Source organism: Oncorhynchus keta, chromosome 4 (assembly GCF_023373465.1).
Source record: "Oncorhynchus keta strain PuntledgeMale-10-30-2019 chromosome 4, Oket_V2, whole genome shotgun sequence".
Classification (NCBI taxonomy): Eukaryota; Metazoa; Chordata; class Actinopteri; order Salmoniformes; family Salmonidae; genus Oncorhynchus; species Oncorhynchus keta.
In genome coordinates, this window is record NC_068424.1 from 75887576 (window position 1) to 75905203 (window position 17628).

The 17628-nt window shown below is 46.3% G+C and overlaps 1 protein-coding gene and 2 long non-coding RNA genes across 17 annotated transcripts; 1 reads left to right on the forward strand and 2 right to left on the reverse strand.

Annotated features, from left to right (window-relative positions):
* Positions 1–4929: 4929 nt before the first annotated feature.
* LOC118378409 (myelin proteolipid protein-like) lies at positions 4930–17365 on the reverse strand. Of its 8 annotated transcripts, XM_052515988.1 has the most exons (8): positions 16912–17365; positions 15221–15407; positions 13633–13789; positions 10237–10408; positions 8696–8722; positions 8339–8412; positions 8135–8200; positions 4930–5804 (listed from the first exon to the last, which is right to left on the reverse strand). In XM_052515988.1, the coding sequence occupies exons 1-8, from the start codon at positions 16913–16915 to the stop codon at positions 5628–5630; spliced, it is 864 nt and encodes a 287-aa protein (XP_052371948.1). In that variant the 5' UTR covers positions 16916–17365; the 3' UTR covers positions 4930–5627. The 8 variants fall into 8 exon arrangements, with proteins under 8 accessions (XP_052371948.1, XP_052371955.1, XP_052371940.1 ...); XM_052515995.1 differs by lacking the exon at positions 8696–8722 and having other exon boundaries at positions 16912–17358; XM_052515980.1 differs by lacking the exon at positions 16912–17365 and having other exon boundaries at positions 15221–15423.
* Positions 8742–10227, forward strand: LOC127928735 (uncharacterized). 8 transcript variants are annotated; one of them, XR_008132044.1, is made up of 3 exons: positions 8742–9089; positions 9274–10055; positions 10102–10227. It is a non-coding gene; the product is annotated as an uncharacterized LOC127928735 (long non-coding RNA). The 8 variants fall into 8 exon arrangements; XR_008132040.1 differs by having other exon boundaries at positions 9274–9917; positions 9964–10227; XR_008132056.1 differs by having other exon boundaries at positions 9274–9917; positions 10010–10227.
* On the reverse strand, positions 10422–11499 carry LOC127928745 (uncharacterized). The gene is made up of 3 exons (XR_008132060.1): positions 11396–11499; positions 10835–11329; positions 10422–10604 (listed from the first exon to the last, which is right to left on the reverse strand). It is a non-coding gene; the product is annotated as an uncharacterized LOC127928745 (long non-coding RNA).
* Positions 17366–17628: the final 263 nt, after the last annotated feature.

Here is a 17628-nt window from a genome sequence, read left to right on the forward strand (position 1 = left end):
ATCATTTAATATAATACATAAAGACATGGTGTGTTGACTGACTGACCAGAGGAATATCATTTAATATAATACATATAGACATGGTGTGTTGACTGACCAGAGGAATATCATTTAATATAATACATATAGACATGTTGTGTTGACTGACCAGAGGAATATCATTTAATATAATACATATAGACATGGTGTGTTGACTGACCAGAGGAATATCATTTAATATAATACATATAGACATGGTGTGTTGACTGACCAGAGGAATATCATTTAATATAATACATAAAGACATGGTGTGTTGACTGACCAGTGGAATATCATTTAATATAATACATAAAGACATGGTGTGTTGACTGACTGACCAGAGGAATATCATTTAATATAATACATATAGACATGGTGTGTTGACTGACTGACCAGAGGAATATCATTTAATATAATACATATAGACATGGTGTGTTGACTGACTGACCAGTGGAATATCATTTAATATAATACATATTTAATACACTGACATAGACCTCTACATGAAGCTGGACTTGATCCAGTCACATCTTGTTTAAGAACGGACAACATTGATTGCACACATTACTGTACCAGGACAAATGTTTACTGCACAAAAAGGGATTTGATTTGTTTGATTTTCTCCAAAGGGAAAGATGTTTCTGTCATATCTGTTGAACACTGGGTACATATCTATTTGAGGTAGTTTGTATCTCCACCAGATGCGACAGTATTCTCTCGTCCTTTAGGCTTTCTAGGCCTGTCTGGATCAGAAGTGTTCATTTTCTCATCCTTTAGGCTTTCTAGGCCTGTCTGAATCAGAAGTGTTAATTCTCTCGTCCTTTAGGCTTTCTAGGCCTGTCTGGATCAGAAGTGTTAATTCTCTCGTCCTTTAGGCTTTCTAGGCCTGTCTGGATCAGAAGTGTTAATTCTCTCGTCCTTTAGGCTTTCTAGGCCTGTCTGAATCAGAAGTGTTAATTCTCTCGTCCTTTAGGCTTTCTGGCCCTGTCTGAATCAGAAGTGTTAATTCTCTCGTCCTTTAGGCTTTCTGGCCCTGTCTGAATCAGAAGTGTTAATTCTATGTGTGAGAGTTGCAGGAGACGCCTGTTTTAATTTCATCCCTTCCCTACTACGGTACGTACAGTTGAAGTTTACATTCACTTAGGTTGGAGTTATTAAACCTTGTTTTTCAACCACTCCACAAATGTCTTGTTAACAAAGTTTTACCTACTACGGTACATACCGTTTTTTTTTTGTTGTGAGATCCCTTTCATTTTTTTAGTCGGTCTCTCTTGACACCAATGATATAATGTTCGTAATCAATAAAGTGTATTCCTTATAGGTGTAACAGTTCTTTTGTTTGGCTTATGGCAGATCCCCTTTTTCTTTTCATTAGTTCATTTAGGTTCTGATATTTACTGTGGGTTTTCTACCATCTACAGTGGCTTGCGAAAGTATTCACCCCCTTGGCATTTTTCCTATTTTGTTGCCATACAACCTGGAATTAAAATAGAATTATTTTTTGGGGAGGGGTTTATAATTTTATTTACCCAACATGCCTATCACTTTGAAGATGCAAATGATTTTTTTTGTAAAAAAAACAAGAAATAAGACAACTTGACTGTGCATAACTATTAACCCCCAAAGTCAATACTTTGCAGAGCCACCTTTTGCAGCAATTATACCCCAAGAGACACGCAGCTATTTCTCTATAAGCTTGGCACATCGAGCCACTGGGATTTTTGCCCATTCTTCAAGGCAAAACTGCTCCAGCTCCTTCAAGTTGGATGGGTTATGCTTGTGTACAGCTAAATCATACAACAGATCTCAATTGGATTGAGGTCTGGGCTTTGACTAGGCCATTCCAAGACATTTAAATGTTTCCCCTTAAACAACTCGTTGCTTTAGCAGTATGCTTAGGATCATTGTTCTGCTGGAAGGTGAACCTCCGTCCCAGTCTCAAGTCTCTGGAAGCCTGAAACAGGTTTCCCTCAAGAATTTCCCTGTATTTAGCGCCATCCATCATTCCTTCAATTCTGACCAGTTTTCCAGTCCCTGTCGATGGAAAAACATCCCCACAGCATGATGCTGCCGCCACCATGCTTCACTGCCGGGGTGGTGAGAGGTTAGGTTTGCGCCCGACAGTGTTTTCCTTGATGGCCAAAAAGCACAATTTTAGTCTAATCTGACCAGAGTACCTTCCTCCATATGTTTGGGGAGTCTCCTACATGCCTTTTGGCGAACACAAAGTGTTTGCTTATTTTTTTCTGGCCAGTCTTCTGTAAAGCCCAGCTTTGTGTACAGCTTAAAGTGGTCCTATGGACTGATACTCCAATCTCCACTGTGGAGCTTTGCAGCTCCTTCAGGGTTATCTATGGTCTCTTTGTTGCCTCTCTGATTAATGTCCTACTTGCCTGGTCTGTGAGTTTTGGTGGACGGCCCTCTAAAGGCAGGTTTGTTGTGGTACCATATTCTTTCCATTTTTTAATAATGGATTTAATGGTGCTCCGTGGGATGTTCAAAGTTTGGGATATTTTTTTATAACCCAACCCTGATCTGTACTTCTCCATAATTTTGTCCCTGACCTGTTTGGAGAGATCCTTGTTCTTCATGGTGCTGCTTGCTTAGTTGTGTTGCAGACTCTGGGGCCTTTCGGAACAGGTGTGTGTATATATATACTGAGATCATGTGACTCTTAGATTGCACACAGGTGGACTTTATTTAACTAGTTATGTGACTTCTGAAGGTGATTGGTTGCACCAGACCTTATTTAGGGGGTGATTACATATACACACCACTTTTCTGCTTTAAAAGTTGTCATTTGTTTAAACAAATCATTTTTTTAAATTTCACTTCACCAATTTGGACTATTTTGTGTATGTCCATTACATGAAATCCAAATAAAAATATATTTACATTATAGGTTGTAATGCAGCAAAATAGGAAAAACGGGGGATGAATACTTTTGCAAGGCACTGTAACTTATGTTTGGGTTGGTGTGTCACAAAGGAAGAGTGATGGTTTTGTTTCTCAGCCCTACTGCCTTGCTTGTCTACCGCATGGGCCCTGCTCTAGAACAGTGACAGTTCTGGAACATTCTAGGTTCTAGATAGAACCTTATATTATCTAGAACATTGTTAGCTGTAGAGCATTCCAGTCAGAGAACATTCTAGACAGAATATAAGAACATTCCAGTCCTTCATCTGATATCATAGCCACCTCTCTACTCCTCTGATTTACCCAGTTGATTAGTCTTATTTGAACGAAACAACCTGAACGGACAGAAATAATTGTACCTTTTTAATGTACAGATATTGCATTTTCTCCCGTAGGTATTGATAAGAGGGAAACATAAGTGAGGATTATCTTAAAACCATTATTTTTGGGTACTTTAGTTTTTTTTCTGTTATTTTACATCAGTGGTGACCTATGGTGGCCTGCCCTCACTGGATTTGAACTATGTAGTCAAAATCAAAAGGATCAGTTTGAAACATTTGAGGACCTTATTTGGTCATTATTTTAAGGAAAATAGTATTACTGATGTTTATACAATACTTCTGATGCCTCAAGCCACAGTTGACACTTCAGTTGTCTGTTTCCAGTGTTTCACCGAGTCGTCAACATGGTACCGTTGCTATGCCTACCACATTAATCAACCAATGCGGTGTTGCATTACTACTACAGTACATCGTTATTTTATTTGCATGCATGTGAAATTCACTGATTCAACTTACATGTCTTTGTCTTTTAAAGTTATGTTTGTGTGCGGCACCGATCAACAGGAAGTCATCTGCCTCTCTATTAAAATGAAATGACTGTCTGGTACAGCAGAGGGGTATGAAAGAACCAGCCGCACTGCGTTATGTTGACACGGACGTCGCGGTACACCCGTATATTGAAGATGTTGATAGTCAATTTACTCAACCTGTGGTATTTAGAGAAACAGTACAACAAGTACAGTTGGAATGTTCTGTAACAAAGTATTAACAGATGAAAAAACGACATGTATTTTACCCAATAGAAAGAGGGCTGGACGTCTATTACGAGACATCACATTCCACTGCTGTGTCAACTGTATTCCATCTGTAAAACTCTTAACATGCAGTTCTCATGTCCTCCTCACCATCTAGTCTTGTCTCACTAACCAATGGTGATGACCTCTTTGTTTTTAATCTATATGTTGAATAAGAAAAATGTACACAGTAATGTTTAGTTTGGGCTTGCCGCAGTGCAAAGACATGGCTACATGTACATTGTAAAAGGGCATTCTTTTCATTCCTGAAATAACTGTACAAGCAATGAAATCCTCAATACTACTGTATAAACTGACTAAAATATCTTAACTTCACCTAAGTGTTTGTTAGCCTGCTTTGAGCTGAGTAAGAGGTGTATAACTGACTATCATAGAGTTGATGTAGGAATAACTGTATCTGCTGATTTGCTTGTAACTCCAATATCAAACCTTTCTTAACCTGTTCATTGCCCTATGGAGGTTAAGACTGTCCCATTACAGTCTTGTGTCCCAAATGGCACCCTATTAATACACGATATAGTGCACAACTCTTTCAGAGCCCTATAGCCCCTGATTAAAATGAGGGCACGATATAGGGAATCAGCCCTATGGCCCCTGGTTAAAATGAGGGCACGATATAGGGAATCAGCCCTATGGCCCCTGGTTAAAATGAGGGCACGATATAGGGAATCAGCCCTATGAAACCCTGGTTAAAATGAGGGCACTATATAGGGAATATGTTGCCATATGGGTGCAGAAAACTGATGTAGGTGTGAATACTATCCAATAATGTACGACAACTAATAAAACCAAAAACATGCAACATACCAAATACAAGAACTGACTTGTGGTTTTGAGGTTCTTTTGAGTACATGATTCTTTGGAAAGTACATTATTACAATCAGATCATAACAGGATAGTAACAGTAAACATCTTTATTTACCTTGATTTGGCCAAAAGAAAAGCAAAAACACACGAAAGGTTACCAATATCAAATTCATCCCTTCAGAGAAAGAAACTAAATGTAAAAAAGCAGGGCCCTAAATAGGGTTGTTTTGTCCAACATATCGCCACTGTGTACAACTCAAGTCTAACTGGGAATTTAAGCTGGAACGCAAGTCATGTAAACCTACAAAATGAACACACTTAACTTCATAGGACTTCAGAGCCCATGTATGGGCTAGTGTCCGATCTGTACATAAAGAATATATTTTAACATGGAATAATATCCTGACAATGGATCTGTCCTGGTTCTAAAAAACCGCTAGCTTGGTCAAAAGCAGAAGTATACTCTGCAGGAATCTCAACAGCTCTCCAAACTAAACCACCCACTGGGATAAGACAATAATAATGTGTGTGGGTTTAAAGACTACGGATATAAACCAAATAATTGTATTCAATATTAGGGGGGGGGGGCCTTTCACGGGACAATTTCCCAGACTCAGATTAGTAGGTTTAGTCCTGGATTAAAAAGCATGCTCAATGGAGATTCTCCACTGAGTGCTTTTAAAATCCAGGATTAGGTGTAAATCTGGGTACAGGAAACAGGTCACTTCAAGTTTAGGGAGTCAGCTCCAACTGATCGTTCTCAGGGGTTACCATGGAGGGTTGGGGGGGGTCAGTCAGGAGGTAGACTATCAGATATGATGTGGGGGGCGTAAGGGGAGCGCATTGTCCCTCCTATGTCCTTCTGCAGTCTACCGTACAGCTCATAGCTTTTCCTCTGGTCTTTCTCCTGCCTCCTCTCTTCCTTTAGGTCCACCTGTCTGACTGCCAGCTGGAGGCAGCAGTGGATCTGTGGGGGAAGAGAAGCCATAAGAGAAACAGCCCCAGGAAGACATGGCCTACAGTAGCATCAAGGCACAAAAACAGGCTTTTCTCACAACACATTTACTGATAGAGGTGTCAGAGTTGGTTCAGTGAGCTACGTTTGTGTGATGAGCAGCCTAGTTTCCCGTGGCAGACTTGACATAAATGTTAATAAATAAAATGCCCCATCGAGGAGCTGGCAGGGCACACATGGTAGTAGCCTAAAGAGTAGCATGGACATCATGGGTTCGATACCCGGTCGTAACAAAAAGAGAGAATAACTTCTTTAAAAAAGGAGAAGACATCTTTTATTACCAAACCAACAGTTTTCATAAAACACAAACAGCCAGTTGTCAATTCACAAAACCAACCTGTGCTGCTGGATAAAGCGTCCATCCAATTGGATAACCTACACTCACAGTATGTTACAAGATATGTTGTTAGTTAAAGAAGCCGTCTTATGTTTAAAACAAAATAAATTGGAATTAAGATTAGTACATTTATCTACAGTAAGTAGTGGGTTGTTATACAATAACTACTAATATTTTTTAGACAGCTACAGAGACCAAACTGCATAGTTTTGCCTCTATAACGGAACCTCATCTCTTGCAAACGATACCATCAATACCGTCAGAAGGGAGAGCAATACTAAAATCACCTCAATGTGGTGCCATACAGAGTAAAGCATCTTAAGAGAGGTTTTAATCATCTAAATATCATAAAAAAGGTTGCTAAGAAAATAAGCAGCAGTAACAACTTTACCATCTTAACATGAAAAAACAGAAATTAAGCACTTCTCTACATCTGTTCCAACCAGAAGTCTTGACACAAACGCACTAAAAATGCTGTCCCTTTTCTCAGAGATATCCCCAAATTCAAACAAACGTTAACCCTTTTCATTCCAAGTCCCTTCACAGGGTCCATCACCTCCAACAGATGGGGTGTCGTGCAGCAGTGCGTTTGTCACAGCAGGGTTGGTATTCGGGCCATTGAGAGAAGACTTCAGCCTTTTTCCCTGTCTTTGTCATGAAGGCCTTCTCCCAAAGACATTCAATATGACCCTTGCCACAGACTAAGGTCCCTATAGTAACAAAGGGGCCTTGTTCCACCTCCCACCCGGTGGACCCTAGGAGCCCCCTCTGATTGGTTAGTTTTCTAAGAAGTCCTAAGGGGGGCGGCCTCCATTGTTGAGGCCTTTCTGCTGCCCGTGAGAAAAGGACCTGAGGTCAGAGAAGAACTGCAAATGCACACTTGTCTGGCACCATAGCAACCAGATGTGAGGGATGGTACCCATAGTAACAGATTAGAATCACATAGCCTAACCTAGTCCCTAACCACGAGTCAGTGTGACATTTATAACTGAAGATATTTGTCAAATATACATTTTGTTATGTTACCAAAATTATTAGTTAGGTTTTACATGAGATTTCTTTTTAAAAATGAGGAAAGATAAAACATGGAGTATATGCCATGCACACTCACCTCAGTACATGAAGATTACATCAATCTTTACAGACATTTGGTGACACATGACAAAAATACATATGGAGAATAACAAAAACACAGAAAACTGGAAGACGGCTTCAGAACAAACTAAACGTAACATGAAAAAGACAGTGACAAAGCAGTAGAAAAAGGTAGCATACGCCTGGGTTTCTCAACAACACATCCACTAAACCACCCGTTGTGCAATGAGGACAGTACAGGGAAAGGCTGGTGGGTCTTGAAGGGGAAATGGACAGAATAGGATTCGCTCAAGGTATCAACCACCGGTGGTGGTGGTGAAGATAGGTAGAGGGGTGTTAGGGAGTCATAGTGTCCCCTCGGGGTGTCTCTGTCGGATGGAGAGTCTAACACCGTGTGCCTATACCCTTTCTCCCCAGGTACCGCAGCAACGCAAAGTTATAGGTGGTGGACACCATGTAGGTGAGCTAGAGAGAGAGAATGAAAGGAGAGCATTGAAGACAGAAAAGACAGAATTGAGCACCATTAAACACTTATTATGTTCATCAAGTTCCATGACAATCTCAGTGTAATGCTGAGCATCTACAGTAGGCTACATTAACAGTGTACTGATATGGCAATGGAACTATGGGATGTTCCCAGCAGGAAAAGTACCAGCCGTTATGACGTTAGTGTTTCTATGATCAGAATCAGCTGAGAAGTGAAAGAACAGAGAGCTACAGTGAGACTCATCAGCCATGGAGGCCTGCCATTCCTGAACACCTACACTGACTATGTCACATGGGACACAACTCTATTGTAAGGCTGTAGCCAATCTGCTCCCAGTTAAGAGATAAGGGCAGGGTCACTCACCAGCGCCAAGAGTGTGATGCCAGCCCCGGCAAACGTTGCGATGTACAGGTCGTAGGTCAGACGGAACTGTAAAAGAACAAAATCAGAGATGAGTCAAAGTAATCATGTGTCAATTCTAGACGCACGTCGACAGTTGACGTTCTAGACACACTTTGTTTCCTCGTGTCTGCCAAGTTTCATCATGAGAGAGACTGTATGACTGACCTCTCTGGTTTTGCAGACAGTAGACAGGGTCATTCCACAAGCCTTGCCTGGCAACGCATTCCATGGTAACAGCCCTGAAAGAAATGGAGAAAAACCCTGTTACCCTCACACCTCCACCCTGTTACCCTCACACCTCCACCCTGTTACCCTCACACCTCCACCCTGTTACCCTCACACCTCCACCCTGTTACCCTCACACCTCCACCCTGTTACCCTCACACCTCCACCCTGTTACCCTCACACCTCCACCCTGTTACCCTCACACCTCCACCCTGTTACCCTCACACCTCCACCCTGTTACCCTCACACCTCCACCCTGTTACCCTCACACCTCCACCCTGTTACCCTCCGCCTTGCCTGGCAACACATTCCATGGTAGAAGCCCTGAAAGAAATGGAGAAAAACACTTCGGATTCTCTGCTGTCAATTTTCAGCTTTTGTAGTTGGAAACGTCACTCCAGATTTCCAGAGTAGATTTTAATGAATTGAATTGAGCACTCGGAATCTACATTAATGATTAGGTCATATAGAGAACTAGTGAGGTCAGGTTTACACATAGATGATTAGGTCATATAGAGAACTAGTGAGGTCAGGTTTACACATAGATGATTAGGTTATATAGAGAACTAGTGAGGTCAGGTTTACACATAGATGATTAGGTTATATAGAGAACTAGTGAGGTCAGGTTTACACATAGATGATTAGGTCATATAGAGAACTAGTGAGGTCAGGTTTACACATAGATGATTAGGTTATATAGAGAACTAGTGAGGTCAGGTTTACACATAGATGATTAGGTTATATAGAGAACTAGTGAGGTCAGGTTTACACATAGATGATTAGGTCATATAGAGAACTAGTGAGGTCAGGTTTACACATAGATGATTAGGTCATATAGAGAACTAGTGAGGTCAGGTTTACATATAGATGATTAGGTCATATAGAGAACTAGTGAGGTCAGGTTTACATATAGATGATTAGGTCATATAGAGAACTAGTGAGGTCAGGTTTACACATAGATGATTAGGTCATATAGAGAACTAGTGAGGTCAGGTTTACATATAGATGATTAGGTCATATAGAGAACTAGTGAGGTCAGGTTTACATATAGATGATTAGGTCATATAGAGAACTAGTGAGGTCAGGTTTACACATAGATGATTAGGTTATATAGAGAACTAGTGAGGTCAGGTTTACACATAGATGATTAGGTTATATAGAGAACTAGTGAGGTCAGGTTTACACATAGATGATTAGGTCATATAGAGAACTAGTGAGGTCAGGTTTACACATAGATGATTAGGTCATATAGAGAACTAGTGAGGTCAGGTTTACATATAGATGATTAGGTCATATAGAGAACTAGTGAGGTCAGGTTTACATATAGATGATTAGGTCATATAGAGAACTAGTGAGGTCAGGTTTACACATAGATGATTAGGTCATATAGAGAACTAGTGAGGTCAGGTTTACATATAGATGATTAGGTCATATAGAGAACTAGTGAGGTCAGGTTTACATATAGATGATTAGGTCATATAGAGAACTAGTGAGGTCAGGTTTACACATAGATGATTAGGTCATATAGAGAACTAGTGAGGTCAGGTTTACACGTAGATGATTAGGTCATATAGAGAACTAGTGAGGTCAGGTTTACATATAGATGATTAGGTCATATAGAGAACTAGTGAGGTCAGGTTTACATATAGATGATTAGGTCATATAGAGAACTAGTGAGGTCAGGTTTACACATAGATGATTAGGTCATATAGAGAACTAGTGAGGTCAGGTTTACATATAGATGATTAGGTCATATAGAGAACTAGTGAGGTCAGGTTTACATATAGATGATTAGGTCATATAGAGAACTACAGTGAGGGAAGGTTTGATGTCCTTACCGTACTGCCTGGCGTCAATACAGAGCTGGTTGATGCTAGTTGGGGTCTCCTCAGTCAGGACGGTGATGGTGTGGCAGGTAGTGTCCATGTTGTAGAAGAAGTAGACAGGCAAGGCAGAGAAGGCAAACACCAATAGCCACACCACCACCAGCAGGTACGTTATCAATATAAACTGGAGATGAAGGGAGAGAGAGATGGATGTTTATGAATCATAACAGGACAAAAATTAATCAGTTTGGTTGAGCGCTCATCTCAGCCCTCACTCTTACCTTCATCCCACTAGCCTCAACCCTCACTCTTACCTTCATCCCACTAGCCTCAACCCTCACTCTTACCTTCATCCCACTAGCCTCAGCCCTCACTCTTACCTTCATCCCACTAGCCTCAACCCCCACTCTTACCTTCATCCCACTAGCCTCAACCCTCACTCTTACCTTCATCCCACTAGCCTCAACCCTCACTCTTACCTTCATCCCACTAGCCTCAACCCCCACTCTTACCTTCATCCCACTAGCCTCAACCCCCACTCTTACCTTCATCCCACTAGCCTCAGCCCCCACTCTTACCTTCATCCCACTAGCCTCAGCCCCACTCTTACCTTCATCCCACTAGCCTCAGCCCTCACTCTTACCTTCATCCCACTAGCCTCAGCCCTCACTCTTACCTTCATCCCACTAGCCTCAGCCCTCACTCTTACCTTCATCCCACTAGCCTCAGCCCTCACTCTTACCTTCATCCCACTAGCCTCAGCCCTCACTCTTACCTTCATCCCACTAGCCTCAGCCCTCACTCTTACCTTCATCCCACTAGCCTCAGCCCTCACTCTTACCTTCATCCCACTAGCCTCAGCCCTCACTCTTACCTTCATCCCACTAGCCTCAGCCCTCACTCTTACCTTCATCCCACTAGCCTCAGCCCTCACTCTTACCTTCATCCCACTAGCCTCAGCCCTCACTCTTACCTTCATCCCACTAGCCTCAGCCCTCACTCTTACCTTCATCCCACTAGCCTCAGCCCTCACTCTTACCTTCATCCCACTAGCCTCAGCCCTCACTCTTACCTTCATCCCACTAGCCTCAGCCCTCACTCTTACCTTCATCCCACTAGCCTCAGCCCCCACTCTTACCTTCATCCCACTAGCCTCAACCCTCACTCTTACCTTCATCCCACTAGCCTCAGCCCTCACTCTTACCTTCATCCCACTAGCCTCAGCCCTCACTCTTACCTTCATCCCACTAGCCTCAACCCCCACTCTACCTTCATCCCACTAGCCTCAACCCTCACTCTTACCTTCATCCCACTAGCCTCAACCCCCACTCTTACCTTCATCCCACTAGCATCAACCCCCACTCTTACCTTCATCCCACTAGCATCAACCCCCACTCTACCTTCACCCCACCCTGTTACCCTCACACCTCCACCCGACCCTGTTACCCTCACACCTCCACCCCACCCAGTTACCCTCACACCTCCACCCTGTTACCCTCACCCCACCCTGTTACCCTCACACCTCCACCCGACCCTGTTACCCTCACACCTCCACCCGGTTACCCTCACACCGCCACCCACCCTGTTACCCTCACACCTCCACCCCACCCAGTTACCCTCACACCTCCACCCCACCCAGTTACCCTCACACCGCCACCCCACCCAGTTACCCTCACACCGCCACCCCACCCAGTTACCCTCCGCCCCACCCAGTTACCCTCACACCTCCACCCCACCCTCACACCTCCACCCCACCCAGTTACCCTCACACCTCCACCCCACCCTGTTACCCTCACACCTCCACTCCACCCTGTTACCTCCACTCCACCCTGTTACCCTCACACCTCCACTCCACCCTGTTACCCTCACTCCACCCTGTCACCGTCACACCTCCACCCCACCCAGTTACCCTCACTCCACCCTGTCACCGTCACACCTCCACCCCACCCAGTTACCCTCACACCTCCACCCCACCCAGTTACCATCACACCTCCACCCCACCCAGTTACCCTCACACCTCCACCCCACCCAGTTACCCTCACACCTCCACCCTGTTACCCTCACACCTCCACCCTGTTACCCTCACACCTCCACCCCACCCGGTTACCCTCACACCTCCACCCAGTTACCGTCACACCGCCACCCTGTTACCCTCACACCTCACACCTCCACCCTGTTACCCTCACACCTCACACCTCCACCCTGTTACCCTCACACCTCCACCCTGTTACCCTCACACCTCCACCCTGTTACCCTCACACCTCCACCCTGTTACCCTCACACCTCCACCCCACCCTGTTACCCTCACTCTACCCTGTTACTGTCACACCTCCACCCCACCCTGTTACCCTCACACCTCCACCCTGTTACCCTCACACCTCCACCCTGTTACCCTCACACCTCCACCCCACCCTGTTACCCTCACCCCACCCTGTTACCCTCACACCCCACCCTGTTACCCTCACACCTCCACCCTGTTACCCTCACACCTCCACCCTGTTACCCTCACACCTCCACCCTGTTACCCTCACACCTCCACCCTGTTACCCTCACACCTCCACCCTGTTACCCTCACACCTCCACCCTGTTACCCTCACACCTCCACCCTGTTACCCTCACACCTCCACCCCACCCTGTTACCCTCACTCTACCCTGTTACTGTCACACCTCCACCCCACCCTGTTACCCTCACACCTCCACCCTGTTACCCTCACTCCACCCTGTTACCCTCACACCCCCACCCCACCCTGTTACCGTCACACCTCCACCCTGTTACCGTCACACCTCCACCCGACCCGGTTACCCTGTTACCGTCACACCTCCACCCCGTTACCCTCACACCTCCACCCTGTTACCCTCACACCTCCACCCTGTTACCCTCACACCTCCACCCTGTTACCCTCACACCTCACACCTCCACCCTGTTACCCTCACACCTCCACCCTGTTACCCTCACACCTCCACCCTGTTACCCTCACACCTCCACCCTGTTACCCTCACACCTCCACCCCACCCTGTTACCCTCACTCTACCCTGTTACTGTCACACCTCCACCCTGTTACCCTCACACCTCCACCCTGTTACTGTCACACCTCCACCCTGTTACCCTCACCACTCCACCCTGTTACTGTCACACCTCCACCCCACCCTGTTACCCTCACCCCACCCTGTTACCCTCACCCCACCCTGTTACCGTCACACCTCCACCCTGTTACCCTCCCTCCACCCTGTTACCCTCCCTCCACCCTGTTACCGTCACACCCCCAACCCACCCTGTTACCCTCACACCTCCACCCTGTTACCCTCACCCTGTTACCCTCACACCTCCACCCTGTTACCCTCACCCTGTTACCCTCACACCTCCACCCTGTTACCCTCACACCTCCACCATTCCCCCCACTCTCTCACCATGCTACTAAGACAGCGCCCACACAGGGTGCTCCTAAACTCTCCGAAGGTCTGCTTGGTGGCGCTGGTGGTGTAGAATCCCTCCGCCAGCAGTACGATGCAGTAGAGGAAGAAGAATGAAGCCAAGCCATAGATAACATACTGGAAGTACTGGATACTATGTAGAAAGAGAAGGAGGTACAGGAGGGAGAACCGAGTGGTGGCGGGGCAGGAGGGAGAACCGAGAGGTGGCGGGGCAGGGGGGAGAACCGAGAGGCAGGGGGGAGAACAGAGAGGCAGGGGGGAGAACCGAGAGGTGGCGGGGCAGGAGGGAGAACCGAGAGGCAGGGGGAGAACCGAGAGGTGGCGGGGCAGGAGGGAGAACCGAGAGGCAGGGGGAGAACCGAGAGGCAGGGGGAGAACCGAGAGGCGGCGGGGCAGGGGGAGAACAGAGAGGCGGGGGGAGAGAACAGAGAGGGGGGGGCAGGGGGAGAACAGAGAGGCGGGGGGAGAACAGAGAGGCGGGGGGAGAACAGAGAGGCGGGGGAGAACAGAGAGGCGGGGGGGGAGAACAGAGAGGCGGGGGGAGAACAGAGAGGCGGGGGAGAACAGAGAGGCGGGGGGAGAACAGAGAGGCGGGGGAGAACAGAGAGGCGGGGGAGAACAGAGAGGCGGGGGAGAACAGAGAGGCGGGGGAGAACAGAGAGGAGGGGGGGAGAACAGAGAGGCGGGGGAGAACAGAGAGGCGGGGGGAGATCAGAGAGGCGGGGGAGATCAGAGAGGCGGGGGAGATCAGAGAGGCGGGGGGAGAACAGAGAGGCGGGGGGAGAACAGAGAGGCGGGGGAGATCAGAGAGGCGGGGGGAGAACAGAGAGGCGGGGGAGAACAGAGAGGCGGGGGGGAGAACAGAGAGGCGGGGGAGAACAGAGAGGCGGGGGGAGAACAGAGAGGCGGGGGAGAGAACAGAGAGGGGGGCAGGGGGAGAACAGAGAGGCGGGGGGGAGAACAGAGAGGCGGGGGAGATCAGAGAGGCGGGGGGAGAGAACAGAGGGGGGGGGGGCAGGGGGAGAACAGGGGGGAGAACAGAGAGGCGGGGGGAGAACAGAGAGGCGGGGGGAGAACAGAGAGGCGGGGGGAGAACAGAGAGGCGGGGGAGAACAGAGAGGCGGGGGGAGAACAGAGAGGCGGGGGAGAGAACAGAGAGGGGGGCAGGGGGAGAACAGAGAGGGGGGAGAACAGAGAGGGGGGCAGGGGGAGAACAGAGAGGCGGGGGAGATCAGAGAGGCGGGGGGAGAACAGAGAGGCAGGGGGAGAACAGAGAGGGGGGCAGGGGGAGAACAGAGAGGCGGGGGAGATCAGAGAGGCGGGGGGGAGAACAGAGAGGCGGGGGAGAGAACAGAGAGGCGGGGGGGAGAACAGAGAGGCGGGGGAGAACAGAGAGGCGGGGGGAGAAGAGGAGGGAAAAAAGTAGCACAACACATCAGTACAGAGGTCAGTAGGTCTACCATTTAGTTGAACATGCTTATACAGCCGACCTAGGGGACATCTATACCAGAGGTGGCCAATCCTGGTCCTGGGGGTGTAAAGCAATAGCCTTTGAGCCACTCACAGGTAGGCCAGGGTACTGTAGTCCTGTAGGTTACGGGCGAAGTATGTCTCGATGAGTCTCTCCGTCTCAGTGAGGGCCTGGTGACCACAGCCACAGAACAGAGCGATCCCAGAGAAACACAGCAGAGTGGCCACCAGGGAGCAATATGGTACCCCTCCCAGGCACTTCATACAACAGTCATAACAACCTATAGGACAGGACATAGGGGTTAATGTAGGGTTACCTGTAGAGAAGCATAGGGCAATCCTCCCAGGCACTTACTACAGCAGTCACAACAAAGACAGGCTATAACACCACCAGGGGAGTGTTAATGAACATAACGTCACTGTAACTACATGGATGGATAAACAACAGCTGTATACTGGAAGGATCTGGCTACAGTTATTACACTATCCAGCTGTGGTCGTAAAATAGCTCATCCCTGAGTTACTCTGAGGCCTTGGACTGTTCTGTTTTCTATGCACAGTAGTGTTTGGTCTGTCTGATAGATACGGGGCATTCTTCCCCAGAGTCATGTGCTGTGAATGGGCCCTTAGGACATGAGGATCTGTCTGTTTGTCCCAACACTAACCCCAGCCCACACCATGGGGACAGCGAGAAAATATGGAGGTCAGCGAAAGAGAGACGAAGAAGAGAGAGACTGCAGAGACAACGTTCTTTGTCCCGGTGCAGTGTGGGAAGATAAGGGCCTCCAATGTCAAGCAAACAATAGCCAGAGCCACCTCCAGCACCCACACTGGGGTTTATAGGAGCAGAAGGAGGCTTGTGACAACCAGAGGGATATCCAATAGTCTGAGCTGGAAGTGGGGAAAGATCTCAGAAGACTGGCTGGAGCTGGTACCATTATTACAGAAGGCAGGAAGAGGAAGCACACACATGCACTCGGCCACTCCAGGGTTGTGTGTGTGAGTGAGAGATCAGACCGTCTTCCAGGTTGCATAACAACACCAGTGTGGAAATGAGTTTTAAACCAATTAAAAAGTTTGCCAATGAAAGAACACTGACTAACCGCCAGCACATGCAGTGATAACCAACACTTGATAGTCTCAATACTTATGTTCAAGCAATTGAGTTATTTTGACAAAATAGCAGCACTTCTCAGTACACAGAGGAAGGAAAATAGCATAGTCACCCAGCAACAGGTGCAGAGGTTTTCACTCTAGTTTAAACAGTTTCACTTGTCTCTATTTACACTGTTCTGACCTCAAAAGGCCCTCAACATTCCGAATAAACATACGGACCTATTAGGAACCTCAATTAACTTCTCAGTTACATCCCAGCCCTGTATGCCCGAGGAAGCAAGTTTAACATTTTTAGGAACCGAAGCCCATTTTGTTCAAATTGTTGCAAAGTGCCCTATAATTAACTCACTTGCTACTTTCCTCAAACAAATACTACTTAAAACACGGTATTTCGGTAAAATAAGAAATTGTAAGTGAAAGCAAACGCGACAAGGCACGTCTGAAAAGTATGCCAGTATGTGCCTCTAGAAGCATTAAATTAATTACATAGTACTGGCATCACCAGTGAGTATAGGCAATCTTACCCTTCCATGCCAGCCATTGCCTAATAGTACATGTTATAATGTGAAAATCATTAAAAGAATACCAAAGAAAACGTATCGTTTGTTTGTAGTTGGTTGGCTATAAAATAGCCTATTAGAGGTACCTTGACAAACGTAGATAACTTACCCATGTTGTCTCTGGTAGGATGTGCGCTCAACAGAGGCGTTCTGTGCTGCTTTCCACCGCAGCTGCTCGGGTGATATTATGCACGACTTGTCCTCAGTCCCCAAAACATCAACCTCAACTCGCTCTCTCTTCAACAAAGAACAGACTGACCCGTTGATGGCTGACAGTCGAATCTTAAAGAAACAAGGTCGCTTTTCAATGGACTACGGTTCAAGACGGAGGATAATGAAGGAGGGATATGAGGGGCTATACATGCCGTATTGTCAATTGTAACATGTAATATTCAACTAATAACTGATAAGGAAATGTAGCAATTTGGAAAAATGTACTTCAGTTCATTGTTGGTCAGCAGCACCATGTGTATTTGCATATCATTTGGTAGCATCTCCAAGATTTCTGGTCAGAAAAGGTTCCATGTTATTTTTCTTCATGTCTTTCTTTTCTTTCTTTCTTTCTTTCTTTCTTTCTTTCTTTCTTTCTTTCTTTCTTTCTGTCTGTCTTTTTCTTTCTTTCTTTCTGTCTGTCTTTTTCTTTCTTTCTTCAACCGATTGTTGCCCCCGCCCGCCCGCCCACCATTTATAAAATAGCCTCCAACACTCTACTCAGCAAACTGGATGTAGTCTATCACAGTGCCATCCGTTTTGTCACCAAAGCCCCATATACTAACCACCACTGTGACTTACATTTACATTTACATTTAAGTCATTTAGCAGACGC